General features: G+C 39.0%; 1 protein-coding gene across 2 annotated transcripts in view; it reads right to left on the bottom strand.

Annotated features, from left to right (window-relative positions):
• Positions 1 to 13063, bottom strand: part of psda (pleckstrin and Sec7 domain containing a) — a 32844-nt gene extending 19781 nt beyond the window's left edge. Inside the window, exons 1-6 of one of the 2 annotated variants that reach the window (XM_036574456.1) lie at positions 12395 to 13063; positions 5345 to 5530; positions 4891 to 4971; positions 4264 to 4376; positions 3555 to 3613; positions 3293 to 3382 (exon numbers count right to left, since the gene is read on the bottom strand). In XM_036574456.1, the coding sequence (XP_036430349.1) occupies positions 3293 to 3382; positions 3555 to 3613; positions 4264 to 4376; positions 4891 to 4971; positions 5345 to 5530; positions 12395 to 12474 (609 nt within the window). In that variant the 5' untranslated portion in view covers positions 12475 to 13063. Of the gene's footprint in view, positions 1 to 3292; positions 3383 to 3554; positions 3614 to 4263; positions 4377 to 4890; positions 4972 to 5344; positions 5531 to 8993; positions 9235 to 12394 lie in introns of those variants that run through there. The other variant, XM_036574457.1, reaches the window with a different exon arrangement.
• Between the last annotated feature and the right edge of the window lie 12683 nt (positions 13064 to 25746).

Raw genomic sequence — 25746 nt, 5'->3', positions numbered from 1 at the left:
CATTGGATCTGTAACAAAATATATTTAAGCTACTTCTATAAATCTTTAGCTTTAGAGCAAGAAAGATTATCTGAGTAGTCCTACAGCCTAGAGATTAAGCATTATTTGATCTTGTCACACTTTATACGAGATCAAAGCTGTCATTTTTTTTTAGCATGATGTAAATTACATGCATGCATGTAAAGAAGCTTTTTAAAGTTCAAAGAACAGCCATATGACACAGATCTGTGCACCAGAGCCAAAACCATCTAAGGTTGTGGAGCTGCTCTGAAGGTTAGTAGTTTTGTTATGTTTAATGGGAAAGAGAGTGAGAGAGAGAGAGAGAGAGAAATGTGTGAGTTCCAGAGTGAAAGGGAGTGACAGAAATAGAAAGAGAGAAAAACAGAGAGAGAGAAATACTGAGAGAAACAGAGAGAAAGAAGAGAGAGAGAGAGAGAGGCATAGAGAGAGCGTAGTAAGATAAAGGGATGAGGTGTCTCGCTGAGCGGAGGGACGTTCCAGTGAGCACTCATAGCTGACGCGACTGCATCACTGGCTCAGCCTGGGGACAATAACAGGTCACGCACACACACGCCTTCACACACACACACTCACACCCACAAATAGAGGAGTGGAAAGGAAGAGCGCGGAGGGAAAAGGAGGCCAGGGTGGCGGAGGAGAGAGAAAGCAGCGTACTCCGGAGGATTACAGAGACGGCCTAAGTACAGTTCAGCAGAGAGCATTTCTACAGATTATAGGGTGAAACAATGTGGAAGATGGCAGATAGTTTAAGAGCCTGAGGGGGTGGGGGGGGTAGATAGCAAGGGAGAAAAAGAGAGAGATATAGGGAGAGAGTAAGTTAGAAAGAGAAGCAATGGGGAAGAGAATGAGGGGGTGGAAGGTGATGGTGTTCAGAGGAATAGAGCAAGGCACAGAGAGTGAGAGGGCGGGAGAGAGATAGAAAGAAAAAGAGACAAAAAGAAAGCCAGAGAGAGATGCGGAAAGAGACATAAAGAAAGACAGAGAAATAGAAAGAGAAGAGATGAAGAAAGACCTACAGAAAGCAGTATAAAGAAAGAGAGAGAGAAGCAGAAGGAAAGGGAGAGACAGAGAAGAGATATAAAGAATGAGGGAGACAGAGCAAGAGAGAGAGAAAGAAACAGAGAGAGAAACACAGACATAGTGAAGCAGAAAGAGGAAAGAGCAAGAAGGAGAATGAGAGGGAGAGAGGAGAAAGACAGAGAGAGAGTGATTCAGAGAGAGAGATACGAATGTGAGAGAGAGACAGAGACAGAAGAAGGAAAGAAAGAGAGAGGGAAGAGAGAGAAGCAAAAAGGAGATTGAGAAAGAGAGAGAGAAAAGGAAGATATATATATATATATATATAGAGAGAGAGAGAGAGAGAGAGAGAGAGAGAAAGAGAGAGAGAGGCTCAGACAGAAGGAGAACAAAAATGAGAGAAAGAGTAGGGGGAGTGGGAGGACAATACTTAAAAGTCTCTAAGTGATTTAAAGCCCTGCATGACCAGAGCGGTTCAGGTGCGGTCATGATGCGGCTATTCTTCTTGTTCAGTGAGCACCAGTAATCCAGCAGCATTGGTAAAAATAGACAGCCTCTTCACCAACACACTGAAACACAGGAAGTTAAGCGACATGCTAAACAAATCCTCACTGACTGAACTGCCTCTGCTCTCTCCCTACATATCACACTATGATAGCACATTTATAATTAGCCTGTGCAGCTCGTAAGAAGTGGGAATCACCAGACTGCACAGTTACATCACCTCACTTATCATCACATTCATCCTTTTTTTTAACACATACCTACACTGTTAAACACAGTAACAGCCTGCCACCCTCAATTTGCTAATGATGCCACAATAACTGGACAAATTAATAACAAAAAGAGAAAATGAGGACAGACTGAATATGATGTGATGCCAAAAAAAAACAACAATCTGGCTCTTAACCTCCAAAAAAAGAGTGTGTGCTTATGGTCAGCGTTCCCAGTTCCCAGTAGTAGAACAGGTCAAGAAGGCCATATAGAAGACAAATAACCTTAAAGGTTAACTGAGCCACAATGTGTTAATCAGTTATACCTTAATTGCTGGCACCTTGAGCCCCTGCAATAAGATCCAACTCTCCTAGTCCCCAGTCGTCTAACTCTAACTACTGATGCCACCCTAACTGGAGTAATTAATAACAACAATAAAACTACACACAGAAAATGAGGATGGAGAACAATAATAATCTGGCTCTGGTTATCACAACAAAGCTCATTTTTGATGTCCAGTACTTGTCATTAGTGCTCCCCTGAGGGATGAAAAGTCCACTGAGGTCTAGGAGGACAGGTCAAGCACATACAGGAGACAAGTAACCAAAAATATATATAATCTAAACTATCACATATTAACCAGTTATATCTTGACCGCTGGCACACCGAAGGCTTAGTAATAAGACCAAACTCCTCCAGCCCCAAGGCACTCTGTCTTCGTGGCTAATGCTGTACTGTGGCAACAACACACTGACCAAAGCATGCAACACATCCAAAAGCATCTACTGTCTACTATCCAAGTAGTTTGCATGGCTTTTTCACTGACTGTCCTGTAGAAACTTGAATGCTAAGTATAATCACATTCTCATTTGCTGCCACACATTCACTCAACTTGCTGCTTCTAGTAGAGCAACTATACATGCAGCCTCATTAGACATCTGCTACATGTCAGAGCTACATGACACAGTTCATCTATTACTAAGCTTCATCTATTCATCACATACTGCAGTGTATATTGTGCTATGTTGTTGCACTTAAAGATTATATTTGTGAGCACTTGCTTACTGCATGTCTCTCATTGCACAGGTAATCTTTCTGCGTAAGTCATTATGCCAGGAAGAGAATATTTCTGACTTGGTCTGAAGGCCACATTCATCATAGCTATTGCTATTATCAGTGTTGGGGGGAATGCGTTACACAGTATTCCATTACTTGCATTACTCATATGTCTCTTTCAGAGCAGTATTAATTACGTGCAATGCATTTAAAACATATTACCCATGCCTGTTCTTGCACGTAATTTGCATGCATTTGGGCTACTTGCGACAGGTGCGTGTGGTGACTCTAATTGTGAACATATGAAGCACAGCATTAATGCGGGAAGCACTGTAAATTTTGGTGAATCTGTCAAAGCGACTAATTTTGCTAATATGAAAATGACGAATAAAGATCACTGTGCTGAGGAAGAGAGATCCTGAAAAGAGGAAGAGGACCCATGTGTCTGAGGATTTGTGTATTTGTGAGTTGTTTATTTTCACACCTTGAGCAGGTCTTTGGGGAAGTCCTGGCTGTCGTTTAACCCCTCCAGATTGCATATGAACTGCGCACAGGACATCCTCTTCCCCACATTCTGAACAGGACACAGACAGAACGGGAAGCTTTAAAATACTTTGACCTGTGAATCTGACATGTTCTACAGTCTACACCAATCTTCAACTTGCCTACTCTTCAGCGTGGATCAGCATTTTATTGTAAAAGTATGTCTGTTCCTGTTATTGACTTTGTCTTTCTCTCATACTCACATGGCCATGAAGGTCTGTGTTCAGCAGCATCAGAGCACAGGTCAGAGTGTGGACGCTGTCTGAAATGCAAACAGAGAAAGAGTGCCACCTGGTGCCAGATCCTTTCAATGCATCCACAATCTTAGGGTGACAAGATGTGATGTATATCCTGGGATAGTCCTGTATGTCAGCTTTGTTTTATTCTCAAAAATTGTTCATCTGCCCTGCATTTCATATGAGAAGGCTTTTTTTGCTGGAATACTACATATTGTGTATTGCATTGTGTGTATATATTGTGCGAACACATGATCAATAATCACATCAACTCAATAGGGTAATTGGAGTTAATTAGCTAAATGAAAACTAGTCAGTCATCTTGACAGACAGGAGGGTGAGCCAGAAAGATACTACAAACCAGCTAAGCTTAGTCAAGTTTAGCCGAAGTTGCCAGATTGGCTAGGCATTCTTAAAGGTTTTGTATACTCTTAAGGGTTTGTAGACCATCTCTTCTTTGCCACTGAACGATGTAGAAGAAAAACTCTTACTAATTTATTTATCACTTATTAAATGTGCACATATTTGCATGACCTCCATCATCCTCATGACTGTTCCGTCCCATACTGGACTATGGAATATCTGGTCACCCTGTTCAATATTGGGAAATAACACCCTCACACTCCTCCCCTTTATCACAAACACACAAACACCTCATAGACAATATATGACTTACCTTCATTGGGAATAGTGTTGGGGTTGCACTGCAGGTACCTTCTGGAGAAATGGGACAGCACTCGTTCCCTCTCCTGCGTCTCTCCCATGAGCGCAAACTCTCTCAGGAAGACTCTGAAGAAGAGGCACTGATCAATATCTATACAAGCACGTTCACATGACTACACAGGCCTAAAACAGCACATTTCCCTTTGAACATCCAGAGATGAACTGACTTTACTTGAGAACAGGACCTCTTAAAGAGTCAATAACTCAATGTACTAATATTTTTGCCCTTTTTTGGAAATACAAACAGCCATTCTGGGATAATATATTAAAAAGGTATAAACAAAGAAAATGAAACACATAAAAGATGCCATTACAGTGTGTTAGTTCATTATGATGTAGTTACATTTGGCTCAGAAATAAATCAGATTCATGTACTGTGTTGTTCTGTAAGTTAAGTAAGAGGACGCCCATCTGCTAACTTAGTTTGTTCAAAAATCTACTTTACATACTTTTCCCTTTACAACAAATGTAAATAATGTTATTTCTGACTTTACTAGACAAACAAAGGTACGACGACCGCTGCTGTTTTTAGTGATTTAGCGATTATAAATAGATAACAGGTGAATGTGAGTATTCTCACCTCAGTGCCTGATCCACAGTCAGCCCCGAGAAGTTGAAGTAACTCAGATATTCTTCTGCCACCATCTGGCTAAACTCATTACTGCATGGGAAAACAGAAGATAATGAAGTGAAATGTTTGTGCACCTGTCATTTATCAACAGCATTTAGCGCTCTTTTCCAGTGAAGCGAATGAGTGTTTGAAATCAGTGCATCCAGAAACCATATTTACCACACCAAACCTAATAAGGGTCACAGAAACTTAAAATTAAATTAATGCTTCACTAGTGATACTTTTAGAAGCTTAAGCCTCTTTAAATTAAACCTCATTAAAATCTGCTCCCAGAGTAGATGAGCCATGTTCATGTTCACACTGGGCACAGTAAAACGTATCAGCATGTGGAAAGATCTTAAGAATTGATCATAAAGGTATAAACAGAATGTATAACAGAGATGTGGTGTAGAGGGAGCCTCACTTTTTGCTGAGGTGCCGCGCAACGTCAGACCTCCTGAAGCCATCCAGGTTGTAGAGGCGTTTGGCCAGCCGCTTGGCAGCCTGCAAATCAGCCTTGTTGCCATTGGCAATGGTGTCAGTACTGCCCAGTGCCAAGTGCTCTGCCACCTCGGGGTCAGGTTGCGAGACCGGCCGTGATGGACGCTCCCTGTGGACACAGAAACAGAAACACTGATGACTGTCCAGCTCAAACAAAATCCATGCAATACTGCACTGTTTATATTTGTCTCAGTGAAATATAACATGATATAAGAGGAATATAAAAGAAAATGAGAAATACATGTACATTTTCTGCATTTTACATGCCTCAGCTGACATTATAGACTGTGTATAAGCGCATTCGTGTATCTGTGTGTGTGAGAGTGTGTAAAAATAATCCTTGTAAATGGACTCTGAAGCCTATTTTAGAATCATACTGCGCATCACAGATGCCCTGATATTAATGGATGCTTAATGATGGTTAAGAGGTCTTTTACTGTGATAAGTGAAACCTGCTGTCAGGAAGTGTTTGGGAGGTCATACACACATGCATGTACAAATACACAAAACACATGCTTGTGACCTGGTGAGAGACAGTATTATATCAGATTATTAAAGATTATAATATTATACATCCATTAATATTACTAATTAGTAATAATCAAGTATATATAATGACAAGCATATACATTTTGTCACAGCTTGCAAAGACATTACAAAGCATTAAAAATGACTATAAGCTTATTATTTCATTCCAGGTAAGCATAATCCACAAATTCATAAAAAAATGAGCATGTCTCAGCATGTGTTTATGCACTGTCATAATGCACTATGCAAGCTGGGACCTTCTTTGGCAGTGACAGTATTACATGTTTTGAACTACATACAATGCATCATGTTACCAATTCATAACGCATAACAAACATGGCTATAAAGTGTATTGATGCTGATGCCAATGCTAATATACTTCCCCCAGACAGATAATACAAAAACTGGACTGTCATTGTTATGTGGTTTTTGATAACACCCAGATTTATCTTAAAACCAAAGCTGTTAAAAATCCACCCCTCAGACAGTCACAATCTTGTTTATGTGAGATAACTTCTGATGTTAAACTGTGATAAGACTGACCTCCTTCTCATCGGCTCTAAACCTACTCTCAATAAAACTATCTTTCTAACTCTCTCTCTGTGATATAATAGTCTCCCCTTAATCTGGGTTCATTTCAAAATTCGACCACCCCTCTCTCAGTCTGCTGCTGTATCTCTTGCACAATATAAAATGGTCCTCAATGGCAAGAAGTCAGTTGAGATGAGAGTGAGTTTCTCTAAAGATCCTCCCCAACTCCCTCCTTTAATCATTGGTGGACAGGCTGTCCCTGCCAAAATATATGGGCTTTTATCTGGAGAATCAGCTCAGTAGAGATTCTCATATTGAAGAGGCAGTGAAAAAGGCGTCTAAATGGTTGAATTTCCTCACTGTCTTGGCAAGAAATGGGGTTCCTGTTGAAGATCTTGTTGATGTGTGTAACACCCTCATTAGGCCATGCCTAGAGTATCGGACTGTGCTGCTGGTGGGCTGCACAGAAAAACAGCAAGCAGCTATGGACAGGGTTCAGAAAAGAGCCATCAGGATCATGACATGGTTTCATAAGATTCCTCTGCATCTTCCAGATCTACAGAAACGGCAGGTACAGCCCACCACAACACTGATAAAAGACATGCAACAGCTCAATCATCCTTAACACGACCTCCTTCCACTCAATAAGGGTGAGAGAACGGGTCATCTCCTGTGGAAAAATTTCCAGCTGTCGCTTGTGCATACAAGAACCAATAAACTAAGAAAATCCACTATTCCATGTGGCATCAGGCTGTTTAATTCATTGTAGTATGGTGCATATCGCTGTTGTCTGAAGAAAACCTTTCATCTCCAAAATGATAACTTTACAGGAAAAGGAAAAAACCTACTTTACTTTTAATTTAATTTTTTTTCATTTTTTAAGTCATTTTGGGCCATTTCTTTTGGTCCATTCTTTATGATATGTATTATTGTAAATGTTTTGTAGTATATTTTGCATGTTCTGCAAAATTAAATCTTTGGATTGCAAGTCAGAATGTTTTGGAAATAAACTAAATAAAGTAAACTAAACTATATGCTTTCTTTATCGTTTGGACTACTGTAATTCTCTCCTTGCATGCATTAGCTCTTCCTCCCTTCACAAACTTCAGATGGTGCAGAAGTCTGCTGCTCGTCTTCTCACTAATACTCAATCTCACAAGCACATCACACTGTTCTCCATGATCTCCTCAAGCTTGCTGTAAAGTACCACATTCATTTAAAAATTTGTCTGCTCACTTACGAAGCTAGCTCCTTTTTATCTGCCTGATCTTCTCCTTCCCTATAAACCCAAATGTACCCTCCGCTCAGCCTCAGCTGACTTACTAACCATTCCTCCATCCAACCTTCACAGATTTGGCAATCGAGCATTTTCTAGATTCACTAATCCTCTCCGGAACTCACTTCCCCCACAAGTCTGGCAGTGTTATCCTCTCTCCATATTTAAATCAAATATCCTTACTCTACAGTCTACAGTGTGCCAATAACCTAATCCTAAACTTCTATACTACTGTGTTCTCTTGTTTGTCTTCTACATCTACTCTCTGTTTTATTACTATTGTAAGCATCTTTGGGTTTTCCTTAAAAGTGCTATATTATTATTATTATTATTATTATTATTATTTACATGTTTATACAGTGTAGAAATTGGGACTGAATCCACCTAAGTTAGCATTACAGAGAATGTAACTTTTGTTTGTATGGAGTTACAAATTCATTCAGTCATTCATTCATTCTTTCAATTATTAATTCATTCATCTAACCTTCTTATCCTCCTGGGTCAGGGGGTTACAAATCCAGTAAACTAATAAAATGCAGACAATTAAGTGAAGTAGCCCAAGATCACCTAGAGACGTTCTGTACTGGTTTAAAATACCAATCAAATCCAATCACCTGTCTGATGCCAATCATTTTTTAAAAACAATTATCTGCTGATACCTGTTATTATTCCGATGTCATCATGCATCCCTAATAGAACGATTTCCTTCAGCTTTGTTTTTCTTCACCTTTGTTATGTAATGAAACATCTGACAACAGCTTAAGAAAACAGCTGTTTCATCTACCATCAACACTCGTAGCTTGTACTGTAATCATGACCAGTTTGAGACCTAAACAAACTCCCACAAGACTACTACCTTCCTCCTTATCAGACTGCTGACAGACTGGCCAGAACACAGCTCATATCCTTGCTTCAGTTCACAGTTATCGGTAATGTTAACGGGCCTCTACAGCATTAAAATGACATGCATCAAAAAGTACAGGTCATACAAAGTTCATCAGCATAGAAAAAGATGGACAAATGTGTGCTAATGAGGTTTGCTCAGTAGCAGTGACCATATCAACTTACAAATCAAATCCCACCTTAAAGTTAGAAGCCGAAAGAATACAGAACAAAGCAGAGGTTTGCACAAACTGTAATTTCTTATAACAAATCCTTCATGACTGCTTTTCAGCTTTCAGACTGATAAAAATAAAACACGAAAAGTGAACGAAAAAATCAAACACGATCACCTTACCTTAAAAACACCATCTTGCCTCAGCGTTCTCACTCCACTACCTCCCCAAACTGCTCCTGCCCTTTAACTTATGCAACCTGAAGCCATCAAAACACAAAGAGGACCAAAAGCCATGGAAATAGTGCACCTCTCATTACGATCCGTCTTTAGTTCCTTCCACAGGCCCCTGTAGTCACCTCTTTTCTGACTGTATGGTCTTCCGCGAGGGCAGGGGAGGAGAGTAAAGGGGGGGGAGAAGGGGAGGGCAGTTTGTGTATTCTTGAAACAATGGCTTTGTGATCCTCTCTCCAAAGCGGACAAAGGAGGAGAAAAATGCAGAGCAGAAAAACTCTCTGCTATGGCTTCTAGGGTGTGGAGAGAACTCTGTGAAAAAGCATTAACAGACACTCCCCTGTTGTCCAACAGCTAACAGACAACTGGAATATCTGGAATAGACGGACTGACAGTGTACTCATTGTACATCATGTTTCAGCCTTAAAGCTTCCTTCTAGCACACCCAGAATGTGTAGACACAACACTGACAGAAATCCACCACTTGAATTACTTGTACAAAGTAGAATGAAATGTTAAAAAATGTTATACATTTAAACCAAAGTGTATTTCAGATGTGAGGGAATAACAAAAATAATATACTCTCATTATCGGTTTATTGTAATTTTGGTAACATTTCCTATGAATCCTGTATTCACAATGTTTTAAAGGCATTTATAAGATGTTATATGGCATGCACACTACCTAATTATGCCTTGCATAAGCCTGTATAACTGCTTATATAGAGTTTTAATTTCATGCAGTTACTCTGTGACAAGCACTTGAGTACTTTATGTAATAGGCCTATTCATTAAAGTAATTTATTTTTAATTAACTGGTAACTGAACAGATATTATAATGTGTCATAGAACCTGACTTTCTGAAGTCATATACGTTTGCTTTATAAAGTGTTATGCATGTAATCATAACTATTTAAGATACAAGCTTATTCCCAGTATTGTAAGGTGTTCATATATGCCATATAATGTGTTATAAATGCATTTAAAAAGTCATAAGAATACAGAACTCAAAGGAAGTGTTACCGTAATTTCTTGTCAAGCTATCTGCCCCAAGATTTGATCACCACTTTTATAATATGGGCCATCCTGGATATTAATTTAATTTAACTTCACTCTTGATGCTACACAACTTCCAGCTAATTTTACAACCATCCACAGCTCCCTTCATCTTTCTTGCCACTTCTAAAGTACTATTTTTTTTCAGCTTCCTACATATGATTTAAAACCTCCTTAGTAGCACAGCATCAGGATCATATTATCTTTTATACTATTATGTATTTGCAACAAAATTGATGTTATATTCTCGAAAAACAGTGATTCCAGGCTTTTGAATGGTAGATTGTTTCTCACTGAGTAAATATTTTTCACTGAGTAACAGTAACAGCACTAACGGGGCTGTGATTCAGCTGAGGAAAATGAAGTCCAGTCAGCGTACTTTGGTTTCAGTAAGAAAACAAATGGCCTACGTTTGCCCTGTTCAATCAAAACCTCCTCAGCAAACACATTCCACACTCACCCACACACCCTCACTTACTGTTGATCATAGTTAAAGCAGGTTTACAGAGTGCCAGTATAAAGCCATTAAAAAGACAATGAAAAGTGCAACTGGTTAACAGAGTTGCCTAAAAGAACTGTGAGTCTGAATGTCAGGAGGCCAGTTGGCCCTGCTGCTGTCTAGACGTAAAGGATGGATCCTCTCTGATGTCCCTCCACTGGTGCTGTCCAGTTGTGGGTGCCTGATACCTCACAAAGACTGCTCACTGCTCTCCTTCAAGCATGTTCAGCTTCCCTTTGATGCTGCTTGAGCAGATGTGAAAAGAAGCACTCTGATACTGGTACAAGAGGGGGGATTCAGATAGCAGGAGAGAAAAAATCCCAAAAAACATATCCGATATGGTTCACCTGTGCAGCCTTGTAGGCATCAAAACCAATGTCTCTACACTAGTTTCTGAAGCAAAGTCAGATTTTTGAAAAACAATAATGGAAACATTTTTTACATTCTAACACCAAGCATAAGTCCCAATCAGGAGTTAAGCTGATAGGACTCATTTTAACAGTACAAAAGAGGTTTTAGAACTGAAACAACATGTTCATGGAAAACTTTGTTAGCTTTGGATTGGCCAACCTGCTGCTTCAGCAGTTTCTGGGAAGTGCTTCAAGTGAACTGAAGAAGAAATACTCATAAGATATAATCACAGCCAGGGTGGAAAAGGGGCAGAGAAACTGTGTGTATGTGTACTGTGCACTGTCAGAAAAAAAGATACTGTACAAGCATGCTTTTGTTCATTAAAATACAAACAATGTAAATGTACTATCAAAGGCACAACAGTGGTCTTAGGTCCAAGTGTGTAATGTAATGAAAGTGCAATGGAATATGGTACAATGATGTAGAATAACTAAAGGTACTGAAGATGTACTCTTCAGGGGACCACCACAGTGACAAGAGGGGTACCAGGGAGCTGTGGTGGTACCTTTTTTCTGAGACTGTGTAGTGCATGTGTACTAACACTGGAAGTACAGGGCCAAAAATATACTTCAGTGAATTCAGAAAGCATCTACATTTAAACTTGAAGTAAAAATTTACAGTTACAGATGAATGCTTTACCAAATAAATTATAAGTTTATTTGCTTGGTGGGATGTAATGTAACTGAGGGGTGGTACTGGTCCTTACACAAAAATGAATTAGTACAATGGGCAGTTTCATTTTTATGAATTTGGTTGGAGGTTTTGATACAAATAAAATGCATCAGTACTTTAGATTTTTTTAGAAAAAAGGAAAAAAGAAAAAAACTCATGACCTCATGACCTGCGAATTACAGATAAGTATTAAATATGATTACCTAATTGTGCAAATGTGTATGTAGTTCCTCTGAAAAGAAATGATTAGAGGATACTTCAGCTTGATAAGTACTCTTTCATGAGTGCAATCTCTGGCAAGTACATCTGTAATAACATATTGAAAACTACACTTAAATGTAGCACTATTCTACCCATTATCATATCTGGGACAGAGCATATACACATGCAAAATTATTATTCTTAAATTCTGAAAACTGTATAGCTTTTCCTAATATATGTATTTAGTTTGTTAAGCTATTTTTGTTGCTGTAACTTTGTCATTTCCTTCAGTATTAATAATGTCTGCCTCCCTCTGTATTCATCCATCCATGCATCCACGTAAAACATTCAGCCAGACTAAAGCAAGTAGGTTTGGGTCACTCCCAGAGTCTACTGATACTATGACAACAAACAAACTGCAACCAGGGCCAAACCAGTAAAAATCAGTATTAAGCACCACACACCACTCCGTAAACTGGAGCTCCTTCATACAATTCTGAGTTTCTACTCACCGGTAAATAGCCGGCCAAGGGGCGTAAAAGTAATGATCATCCAAGGCCCCGCCCCCCCAGCAGACCACACAGTGTTCCATGTCATTAAAGCCCTGCCTCCACACAGCCTCCGTGTGGCAAGGTGAGACACCCCAGCCAATCAGCACTGAACTCTCCAATCCTCATCAGCTCCACTAAAGTGGTACAGGCCCAAAATCCATTAGTTCAGCATTCGTTTAAGAGTTTATTCCAAAGTTTGTAGCATTTGCATCCTTCCACAAAGAAAGTTTGATGTCCTCTTGCTCTTCCTGTCCAGCCTTGGTGCTGACCCTGCTTCTCGGCTAGTCCTGCACTGCTCTCTCACTCTCCCTGCAAACCCGTCCTCACAGCATGGCAGCTGCTGCTCATCTGTCCTCTCTGTCTTTCCCTCTGTCACTACTCTCTCTGTCTTTCTGTCTGTCTCCTTCTCTCAGTCCCTCTCTGCTCAGCGGCTGCTTTTTGCCATCAAGTTTGCTTGCCTGTGTGTGTATGGGTGTGTGTTCCTCTGTACAAGTACCCCTCGCCAGCTGAGCTATTTTCCGCCACTAGATATGGTATGTATTTCCTTTCCTCACTATGCAACAGCTCACCCCCTTTTCCCTCCTTCTCTTCCTCTCTTTGTTATAGCTCAGTGTCCCTCCCTCCACTTAGAGCCTTCCCACTCAGCTTCTTTATCAACTGAATAATCAGCCTCATATCACATGCTTACATGACAGCAATTACTAATGAGAGTGAAAAGGCATCAGAAAAAGGGTCTCCTCTTCTGGTCACTGTAGCGGTCTTCCTACAGAAAACTACAGTATTGTGAAAAAGGCCACCTGAGAAAAATGCATTTAAAGTTATTTAGGCCAGGTATGAGAATTTATTTGCTTGGAAACCCACTGACTTACAAATACAAATAACGTAAAAGGTCTTTTGTACCTTGCTTGGACACCTAATCAACACAATAAACTGTGATTTTATGTCTGTCAGTGTGTTTGCTTAATCACTTCCTAACTCTTTCAGGCAGCCCAGTATTTGACGTTACCACCCATGACCTCATAATCAATCCTTCATTAAAAGAGCCCATATTCTACATTTTTCTTGTATTTTATTTTTTTCACTACTGCTTATGATATTTCTATGAGATTATGTACAAGATCATTCATTTTTACATGACCATTTTACAACTTCTCTTTATCACTTAGAATCAAGCCGGCTGTTTTGGTTGCTGTGTTTTTAAAATTGATATGTAAATGAGCTTTGTTCTGATTGGCTGCCCTGTATCGTGCCTCATTCCAAAACCTTGGGCTGAAACACTCCTTATAACTTCAGCATGAATGGGCAGATCAAAACTGCTGTAGGCTAAACAGGTAGACATATGCAAATGAGTTTTTGTGGCATCATTAATTCAATTAACTCAAAACAGCAGCTTGGATTTCATATTTGGACTGTTTCGACAGGGGAGTGAATGTTAAACTTTAAAACTTTAACAGTGAGGACAAATCAGTTTTGTTAAATCACGTGTACTAGTGTGGCAGAACTGAACAATTTAATGGCTGGAGCTGCATCAAGAGGAACCAAAGCCGCACAGGATATTATGTTTTTGAAAACAAAAAAATGACTGGTACTTTTTACTGCGTTCATATTGCCTAGATAAATGTTTCCTAAAAGAATTTCCTAAAATATTTGCACACTACTGTCTGTAATCTACATGAAAATGAACGATAGTCAGAAAAAGAAACATCGTCCAACACTCTCTCTATTTAAAACTCTCAAATCACATGGTCCTGGAAGCTAATCTCCTATCACCATGGAGACCAAGTGTGCCTGGCTACACTCCAGGTCTGACTGGGACGCCAGACAGGAAAAGGAATGCTATGGAGGGTCCAGGTGTCAAAGCAGACGCGGTCAGCTTTCAGTCTCTGTCTAAAACCACAGCCAGGCAAAACAGCCCTTACACACACAGCAAGACAGCATGCGAAATAAGTAAGAAAAGTCAATCTCAGTCCCTGCAGACCTCATGCTGTGCACTGACGACAGAACCCACGCTGACTGCTCTATATTCAACTCACACACTGGGCAGGAAGAGGAGCAGTTGAGAATGTGAAGACTCTGTTCCGCAACTGACCCACAGCATCCCCAGCCGTGACCCCGGAAGGGTCTTCAACAGAAATTCCCATGGAAAGCTTTCATGACTCTGTTTTTGGAGATGAATCACTTTCAGTTTGGCCTACTTATGTTCCACTGAATTTAAGAGACTGCACTGTGAGAAAAAAGTATATTTCTGTTCATTAATGTACAAACAATGTAAATGTGCTCTTGAAGGAAGAAAAGTACCCTTTAAGCTCCAATTTTGTACCTTAAATGAGTTTTACATTTTCTCTGCGTTCATTTTCACATGTGAACAGTACATAATTGTACCTATGACTAATTATACCTTTTTAAAATAGAAATAAAAATAGAAACAGAAAATCAAAACATTATATATGGCATTAAAATGAAGTGTCTAGGTAGAAAAAAACATTGAACTAAGTCTAAGACATATGAAAAAAAAATAATAATTACATTGCGTCTTTCCAAACAGATAAAGAAACAAAAGACTATTTTTAATGACTTGTTGGCTTAGAATTATAAGGGTCTGTTTGCGTTCAGCGCAGTTTTGAGATACTTAGTGTCAAAGACTTCACTGGAATGGACCAAACGCAGATAGAACCATTTCCCAGATAGCAGACAGTTCTGGGCTGACTCTGGCTTTCCTATGGAAGTATTGGTTGATTACTGGGCAGATGTTAGGCATGCGGACCAGAACAGCTTCATACAGTTTTGCCTTGTGTCTATATTTATGGGCCAATTCTGGTGTGAATGTTGTGGACCAACAATGTAGTTCTTTCAGATTTGGGCCACATCCATTAGTTCTACTCACACATCTTTTAGTTCTACTCACTAGTTCTACAGTGTGTGACCTGGGCCAAGGACCCAGCCGTATACTGAGCCAGAACAAACCCAAGGATGTGGCCCATGAGTGGGCCAGAGAGCTGTTCTGAGAGGAGATGCCATCTTGGGCTCTGCCAGAGCTCCAGCTTATCAGTCTTAGGTGCAGACTAGGTAAATTTTCTGTTGCTGCTCCAGACAGCTAGCTATACCAGCACACTCTCATTTATGAAATAGATTGAAAGCAACCAACAAAATGTCAGAAATCTGTGCAACCTAGCTACCAATGTAATCAATTTTATTTTAACATACACGTAAACAAATAGTTAAAATAAATAAATCTGCTTGGCACTTTGTTGTCTTTCAGGCTCTTAAGACTATATTGAGCTCTACAGTTGGACTCCTTACACTCCACATCTGATATATATTTGCATTAGTAACAGATTTTTATGACAACTCGTTTAACATTAACATGTAGGTACATGTTACTATCGTTTTTAATCTAGATTGTAAACATACTGATGTATTTAATCTGCTGTCTCTTTGCTCAGGGAATGCCATCACTACCTGTAAACATTTACTTAAATGTATGTCTTACTTCACTCAGACACTTCTTATGGCTGTTATCAGCTTCTTTATTTCAATTATGACAGTTAGTTTACAGCCAACTGCTAGTAATCAATGTGCTTTACAAACATAGCACCATGTAAATTGGACATTAAATAATAATTAAATAATCCGCAGTAGGCAGAAACGTCTGTTGATTATAACAAAAAATGGTGAAAATCAGTTGAGTAATAAGAAAATTATGGCCGATTTAATCATAAGCACTCATCATAACTCAATATGTGTATTTTTACAAGCGGATCTTGACCGCTCCAACATGGCAGACATGCAGATGTATCACTTTACATTAAGAATAGCAGACAGCGCAGCATCTATGTATTTATATCTACGGACCAAACTACCAAACTTAGCCAACATTAGCAATTGCTAGCTAAATGAAAGCTTCTAACTAAAAAAAGCCTATATTTTAAATGAGTTGGTCAGTTGGCAGTATTATTACCCCTCCAGTTTACCTTTTGCTACTAAGATTTCTTACTAAATTGTTTATAAAGTCTTAGGACTCATTTAACTAGGCCTCATAGCTAAGCTAGCCCTGTAAACAGCTTATTGCTGAGCTTGGGCACAAGGGTAAAGCCTTTGTTTGGTTATGCCACATTCATTAGCCATCCTGATTGGCTGATGCAGATAGAAGCTTATGATGTCAACTTAGTATGCCATTTTCAAGAAGGTACCTTTTACTTCTTTAAAATGCAGACTCTATAATGCTTGTTTTTTTTTATTTCAACACAGCAACAGTTATCAGCACCAAATGATTAACTATTTGTATATAAATGCCAGATAGAACCTTATAATTCCAGCCCCATTGACTGTTACTTTAAGTCATAAGCAATTCAAAGTGCACTCTTCTAAACCTATAACGCTAGTTTATGACAACATTTGACAACTGTGCAAACACTTTAGTCATTACTTACAAGGCCCAGATTAATCACAAAGTAAAAAATTCATCACCCAAAGGGCCGCCCTACATCCAATCCATTGTCACCACAAATATAGCACTTTTTCAGTCTTCAGGCCTTATAGCATTCACACTGCTGTGGTCACATTACCAACTGCATGATCACAGCATAATATAAAAATAGCATAACCCAGAGACACCCACACTAATCGTGTGATGCTGCAATCTTGAGACGCATTAAACTCAAAGCCATGCCTCTCCAGAGCCCTCTGCTGGACAACTTATTATTCCATGATTATTCCATGAGGCCACAGTCATCACATTCTAATTACGCCAGGATTCCAAAGTGTAATATAACACAGCGTAACATCACCTGAAATAACAGTTCAAATCTACCACACATGCAGCAGGGTCAAATGGTGAGATGTACAAACAGCACCAGTTATTGTTAATGGTGACCAGTATGCATTTTTTTCATAACCTTTTCATACCGTAAGTCACGATATTAGTGCAGCAACTGAGCTTTTAACACAGATGGTATCAGTCTTCACAAATCATAAAAAACAAGCAAATTACAGAAGCCATAAGTGACATCTGTCCTCAAACATCTGTCTCTGAGCCACATACAAGACATGAGTGTGTGCATGTGTGTCTGGAGGCTAGCTGTGCCTGCTCTACTTTGAATGCTTCATAAAACATAAATGTATATCAAAGCCATAAACATAGGACTGTAAAAGAGATAGTTCTGGTTCTGACTGGTGGAGCTACGTTCAAGCCTATTGTGCAATACTTGCACACCTATGACCCCATCACAATAAGTGAATTTTCTCTTAATGCAACGTTATGTTGCTCACATAGACTAATTGAATGTACTGATAGATGGCACCAGGCATCAGTATGTATATGAAGTAAACAGCCCATAACAGCACTAAATATAGCCTATGGAAGAATCTGGTTTTGTTTAAACTTATTTTCTTAACAACTGCAAAAATTGATATCCAAGTGAAATCATCTTAAATGTAGTCTAAATATCTAATATTTCTCATTTCGAGATAGTTGTATGAGTATTATAATAGTAATTTAACTTTTTTGTAGATGTTTTTACAACCCCATCTCCCAAAAAGTTGGGAGGCTGTGCAAAATGCAATGATGTGCAAATCATTTAAACCCTATATTTTTTTTTAAATAGTACAACTTTTTTGGAATGTGTTGTTGGCATCAAATTCAACATGGGCATATATTTTTCAAAAAACAATAAAATTTTTCAGTTTCAACATTTGATATGTTGTCTTTGTAGTATTTCTCTTTAAAAATATGATTTGCATATCATTGCATTTTATTTGTATTCACATTCTGCAGTGTGCAGCATCCCAACTTTTTTGGAAATGTGGATGTACTTGTTTTAAGCCATTTTATAAAGTAAAATTACATAAAACAAGTAATGCAGGTCTAGAAATAAATGAAATAATATGGCAATAAAAAGCTTGCAATAATTTCAAAGTGAAAAATATTTGATGTGTCATTTAGATTCAAGATGATTTAACTTGCCAATATACAATTTTCTGCAGTGTAGAACTAGGCTGATTGTTTTGACAGACAGCTAGGCCTAACAGACTAGCAAACCCCTGTTTTAAATTTGAAATGTGTTTCAAACTTTCAATTAAAGTATTTACTAAACGATTAACTGTATAAAAAGTAAAACTATGTTACTTGAATGTCTTACACATTTTAAAATGTCAGTGGTTTTGGCTGATCTACCATTAGTACTAAACCAAGTGTGGAAAAACAAATTTGTGGCACTGAAATTAACACATAACAGGAAATCAAATAGAGGGCATAGTGGAAATGAGCATCATCATTGCAGTGATAATTTGAAAAGAAAAAAAACTACGTATAAGGTGAGGGTTTCTGCATTACACACTGCTATATTATGTATAATGTGCACTACTTCAATGTATAGTGAAAGTTCTTTTCTACGCTCAGAGGTCCATGGTCGCATGTTATTGACAGCCTTAACAAAATACATTTCTTGGCAGAGGAGTTGTTTATTGTTATTATTATTAATAATAAATAAAGTTATTTACTGAATATTTGTGTATTTTATCATCTTGTATGTCACTGTCTTTTTATAAAAGTGATCAGTCACTAGAGGCCGTGCATTACAGTGATTTTACCATTGGCAAGAGTTTTAATCTAACATTACTCTTGCTCATTATAAAATCACTGTAACGCAGAGCCACTAATGGATTAGTACTTTAACATAAATCTGTTAGACTAATACAATAATGCGATAATGACACATATCTTACCTTGTAGGGGTGTGAAAATGCATCAGAGTACTGTGACAATTTAACTGCATTGATTTTTCAATGTTATTAATTTAATATCATCAATTATAAGAATATTCAATAAAGTATGAACCCATTTTTGGCCAAAATAGTCAATGACATGTATTCAGTGTATTTTTAAAAATAACTCAGGGGTTCGTTTATGAAACATTATTATGTATAGATTTGACCTTAAAATGATCATCACAATCAAAGTAATGATTTTTAAAACATGACTTTGATGTGAAAATGTGTGTAGATGAACACATTTCCATTGTGATGTATGAACAGCAGTGCCAGTGTGCTAGAGGCTTTATAGTGCGCCAATGTATTTTGTATAAATCCATCGTATGCAAATGCTGAGAACTTATCTTAAGATCAAATTTACAATGTAATTTAAGTACATTTTATAAATGAGGCCCCTGAATCATAGCAAAATAGTCCAATCAAATCTAATCAAATCGAATTGACGTGAAGTCGAGGTGAAATCTGAACTGTCATGATCTATCAAATTGTTTCCAAAAGAATCATAATCAAATTGAATCACTGCAAGGTCAGAGATTTACACCTCTACTGTCCTATGAATTGCACACCAAATGGTCACTGACCTTACTGATGTGTCTGAGTCAGACGCAGGTAGGATGTGGCTATCAGAGTGACCAGTGCTGCTCGACTCACTCTCCTCCTCAGACGTGCTGCTCTGACCTGTCCCAGTCTGGCCATGAATTGCCTCAGAGGCACTAGGTCCCGAAAGGCTGGGGGCTTCAGGCCGGGCCAGAGGAGCGAAGCTCAGCTCGATTATCTGCTGAGCGCTCTCACAGATCTGGCTCTGGATCTCAGGGGTCAGGGTTGGGAGGTCAAAAGTGAAGATGGGTGGGCCAGTGGGGGTCATGTCAACACTGTCCAGGCTGCTGTAGGAGGTGCCCTTGGCCCGGTGCGATTCCATAATGCTCTCAAAGTGACGGCTGAAAGAGTCCAGACCATCTACGGAGGTCCTGCGAGGACTTCCCACGGTGATGGGGGACTTCAGAGCAGTGTGGCTGTCTGATGGGATGTTTGGGGAACTACAGGAATAAAAAGAGTGCCTTTATCAGATTACAACTGTATAATCATCACTTATAGTCACAGTCAAGGAGAATCCTTGTGTAGAAACAAAACAAAATTACAGTAAATGTAACAGATCATTTTAAGTGCTACAGGCTAGGAATTTTTAAATACATTTTTAAAAATGTTCTTTCTTCAAGAAATAATGGACAGCAATACAGAATACTGTCCATGCATAGAACAAAGAAGTCTGACAACATGTCTGCAGTGAAACTGATTTGTTTTGCTCGTGCAGAGCTTATTGCAACTATAATCATTTTAAACTGATTCTCACATTCAGGTGCTCCTGAAGCCTTGATGAACTCAAACAGGAGTGTTCAATCATAAGAATATAAAATAAAAAAAGCTAAAAACAAAGATTGTGAAGGTTTACCTCAGAATAAGGGTACATCACTAAAAACCAATGGAATATTTTCGTAAAAAAAGTTATAAGCCATATAGTAAACAATATGATCAAAGACTTCAGTATGATCAGTACTGGCATATTTTTCATTGATCAGTATCAGCTAAATTAAGCCACATCCATTTATGATCTTTTGTTAAGGCTACTTCACTCCATTGCACTCTTGTAGCTATTTATAGCAGAGATTATCCATAACTCGTTGTACTGAGGATCATTTTCAGAGGTTGCCAAGCCATCTAAATGCCTGTTATATGGAAATATTTGAAAGTACAACCCTATTTCCAAACATTTTGGGATGCTGTGCAGAATGTAAATAAAAATAGGATGCAATGATGTGCAAATCATGTAAACCATATTTTTGAAAGGAAAATACTAAAAATATGAGAAATATGGACAGTTTTCAGGTGGGCCTGTTCTTACCCTTTTAGTAAGCGGCTGAACACCTCATCTCCTTCTTGTGAAGCGTGCTGCCTCTTCCTGTCACCGTGCATCCTGACACTGGCCCAACTGACCACCTCTTCATCCTGCAACTGCTCATCTTCTTCTCCATTTGCTCGCGGGCACAGTGCCTCCTCCATGGGGCTGCTGCTACTGGCGGCGGAGGAGGTGCCCAGCACACTGCGGTCACTACTGAACGCTGAGTCGACTTCCTCCTGCTCGGCCAGTATGACCTCATCAATGTCAGTCTCTCTGTAGCAGCGCAGTGGAACAGCATCCAGGTCTGTTTCTGAGTATTTGATGGTGCGTCGGATGATGCCAGTCTTAGGAGATGAGCCTGATGCAGGAGGGGTGTTGACGAGTTCCACATCCACCTGATGAACATCATGGCTGGAGGCCTTCTGGGACTCAGATGTCGGCCTGTGTCTGGAAGGAGCTGCCGTAGACCTTATAGGCAATGAGGACGTAGGAGCTGGTGTAAGAGAATCACTGGAGTAGCCGCTAGAGGGCGCAGTGGAGGACACTGTACCTTGTTTTGTACCTGGGTTGGAGGGAGAACCTGAATCGTAACTTGACATTATGGTGAAAATTCAACTTTACATTTACTATGTGTAATATTATATGCATGCCTAACATTATGCATGCATTATGCATCACACACATGCATCAAACTAAATGCAGTCCCAAATAAAGTTGCTCATATGGTTTCGGACACTGTATGTTATGTTGTTATTTATACAAACAGACAATAGTATATGGCATAGCTGAAAGCCTGAATTTGGTCTGTACTTTTGTCAGTTTTAATAAATAACAGTATGCCGTACACCAAAGTAATGGTTTTTCAGTGGTTCTTTAGTAAAGGCTATGGTTATGTAAAACACTATGAAAACATTTGATTACTTAAAAAGTTCTTTGCATGGTTCAATGGGTCTTCTCTGGGATGGAAAACTGTTGTACATGGCTATAAAAATAGGTCTATATAGCAACAAAAAAGGTTCAGAGGTTGTGACAAGTCACAGAATCTTAATAGAACAGTTTTTGCTAAGAGTGTTCAGTGTCAGAAACCACCTAAGCCAGACTATTTGAGATTACTTAATAACTCAACACAGTTTGAGGCATGTGTGATGATTTAGGCATGTAGTTTACACTGTTAAGCAGTGGGGTATACGTTTCCATTATTTGTTAGCTACATTAGTCATTTCAGACTCTGGTCTCTGACATTTGTGCATCAATGTACATGTGAGTTGAGGTTTTTTGTTCACTTTAATGTGTCAAATATTATATTTACTACTTATATTCCCAGTGAATGGCTGCAATTGTAACACTTCGAGTCCACTCTAGATGTCTTGTAGATGGTCACCTTGTGAACGTTCAGTATCTAATAAAAATGATGGAAAGTTAAATTTATGTGTAGAAATGTGTAAACAGATCTAATAGAAATGCAATAGACTCTATTAAATCTAACCTTAAACCTATACCTAGCCTTAACTTCAACCAAAAACCTAAACCTAATCCTATACCGAACCCTAACACTAGCTGTTTATAATTCCCTGCATATCATCAGATCCAGCATCACCAGATTGTTTGTTAACAATTAGAGCATTTGTAGATATTCCAAAAGGGACTGATAAAATAAAGTGTGATGAGCAACTATTTTGCACACCAAAAGTTTGACATGGCCTCCACATGTTAGAAGCTAAACTGATGTAAAATAAGATATGTAAACACTACTGAATGGAACAGTGAGAGCTTGAGTGACAGGTACTGAGTGAATCACTGACTCCTACTTAGTTCAATATCTCTGACATATATGTATATACAACACCGAATAGCGAACAAGCCAGACAATGACTTACTGAACCTACAAATCATCTAATCTGTATCCTAAACAGTTTAGGTATGTATTGACAACTAGCTCAATAGCAGAGAAGAAAGCAACAATATAGCTGAACTATAACCAAGTAGACTATCACCTTATTGGAGGTCAATGCAATTAAGTGACAGGAATAAATACTTGAAAAACAAGGGATGGAAAAAGTGAGCCAAGTTTAACAATGTTTATAGTGACAAACATCCTGTGACAGACATCCTGATGTCATGCTACAGAGGCTCAGCCCCTTCAGATAATTGGATTACATGGTCATTGTGGGGCTTAAAGCTTGTTTTCAACAAGAGGCAGATGAAAGGGAGAGATAACTACAATCGAAAGAGAGTCTTTCATAGGTTGTTTTAATCCTGGCAGGGTACTTATGAGTGGTCTGGGTGGTCCTCATGAATGTTCTCACCTTTTACGCCATGGTGGTCCTCTGAAGGCTTCCCAAACAGGAACTCCCATTTGGCACGAGCAATTTTTTGAGAGTGCAAGGAAGGGCCTGATGATCCACTGTCCAACTAGAACACACAATTGAATTAGCAAGAAGTAATGTCAGCAAATTTGATTCTATAAGCCTGATAGTCAAGAATTAGGTTTGTTTTCTGTGTCTGACACAATTGGTAAATGATACACAATGGCCTGTTTACCACTGCAGGGCCGAACAGGTCTAAGCACAACGTTCCAGTGACATTTCCACACGGACACGGTCTGACACAAAACGCTTAAAAATCAGTCTCAGCACGGTTAGCTAACCGTGTTCAGGGCCATAGAACCATTAAATGGGACGAGTGAATGGTTCTATAACGATGTAGCTATTCACTGATTGGTTCTCCGTTTATGACGGTATTGTGCCACTGCATCCTGCTGTTATTTCAACCCCGAAAACGGGTTCTAAAACCAATTTTTAAATGCAGTGCTGCTGCCATGAGAGAGTAGCTGGTGTGTATTAGCTTAGCTAGCATGCTGCCAGCTCTGCTCACCACAAAACAGGTTTGATTCTGATTAACAAAAGCTTTACTGACATAGGTGTAAATAGTCAAGTCTGAGGAAGCGAAGTCAAGCGTCTGGTTTTAGAGGGACAGAAAGCTGAAGTTAAATCTGTTCTGTTGTGTTTAGAGCTGTAGCCTCCTAGCTAAGATAATGCTTTCTCCTAGATAACTTAGCTTAGCTAATGAGATCCAGACACCACAGTACAAATTCGATTTGACTAACTGGTACTCTGGTATCACAAGTATAAACATGGAAAACTTAACAGCAAAAGCAAAGTTGACTGGTTTTAGTGACAGAAAGCTGAAATCAAACCTGTTCCATAGTGTTTTAAGCTGTAGCCTGCTAGGCTAAGCTAACATGAGTGTACGGTGCTTCCCACTGCAGTATAGGCTCGGTTCCAGCAAACTGATGCTTAAAAACACCCGTTTAGAGGATAAAGACTCATGTCTGAGAGCATACATTGGAATGTCGGTTGTTGAAGTGACAGAAAGATAAAAAGTAGACTTGTTCTGTGGTGCTTTGAGCTGTACCCTGCTGGGCTACGCTAATGCTAGTGTAGTTAGCCGGCTACAAGCTATCCCACCGCAGTACAGGCTCAATTTCAGTAATTGATGCCTAAATAACGGCAGTTTAGAGGATAAAAAAATCTGAGAGCACGCTGAGAGACTGGTTTTGAAGTAGTGGTCGGAATCAAATGTGTGTTGTGGGTACTGTGTTTGTAGCTATTAGCCCTTTAGCTGTTGGCCAATCTTTTACATGGTTCTCATTAGTATTTCCTGGTTCTGATTTGGTGCCATAACAGATGGAAAAACAAACCATAACCAGTCTCACAAGTCACCAGCACAGAACGGCATAGTATGGCTCTGGGAACCATTTCACTCTGTAGTGGAAAGGAGGCCTATATGTCTATAAGTTTGCAGGTACAAGCTTAATCAATGTTTCCTCTGAAATCAAGGTATTCAGCCACAAGAGTATTCGTGAGATTTAGTACTGATGTTGGTTCCACTGCTCCACAGCCCAATGCTGGGGGCTTTGTACCCTTCTATCTGACACTTGGTATTGGGCATGGTGACCTTAGGCTCATGTGTGGCTGCTCCTGAGCATCCCATTCTAATGATTTTCTATGGGTGCACATTAATGTAGCTAAATTCACTAAATAGAAAGGGTTTCTGGATACTTTTGGAGTTATAGGTTATCAGCAGATAGATGCCCTGCCCACATTGGAGCCAATAAGGCATACTTTAAGGGATTATTATGGGCTATTTTATTCTGATCCATAGTTACAGTTTTTTACATCATTGTACTCCACTTATGCCACTGTCATTGAAGTGATGTCAATGACCATTATGCAAAACATGCAGCAATGAAACTCACTTTTAGAAGTTAACAAGTAGTTTGAATGTCTGCAGTTTAAAATGAAAGGTTTCTAAACTAATGTGGAAAATGGAAACAAATATTGGCAAAGAAAAATATAAATAAAATAAAAAAATGTTGGGCAATACAACAATATCTACGGCTATCATGATAAATGATATCACAGTATGCTTTTTTAAGCATATCATGGATTTGCACTTAAAGAACACTGAACAACTGCATGTTTCATTACAAAGAAATAAAGCATAATTAATCCTGTTTAATAGGATTTAGTGTAGTGCAGTATGTAAACTGTTAAATAAAAATCATCACATTCATAGTTTTTCATAGAATTTGAAAAACCAGTAGTGTCACTATTGGTGCTTTTTATCTGTTCCAACTTCTCAAACT

Source organism: Colossoma macropomum, unplaced genomic scaffold, assembly GCF_904425465.1.
Source record: "Colossoma macropomum unplaced genomic scaffold, Colossoma_macropomum, whole genome shotgun sequence".
In the NCBI taxonomy this organism is placed as follows: domain Eukaryota; kingdom Metazoa; phylum Chordata; class Actinopteri; order Characiformes; family Serrasalmidae; genus Colossoma; species Colossoma macropomum.
This window is presented reverse-complemented; position numbering and strand designations above follow the sequence as displayed.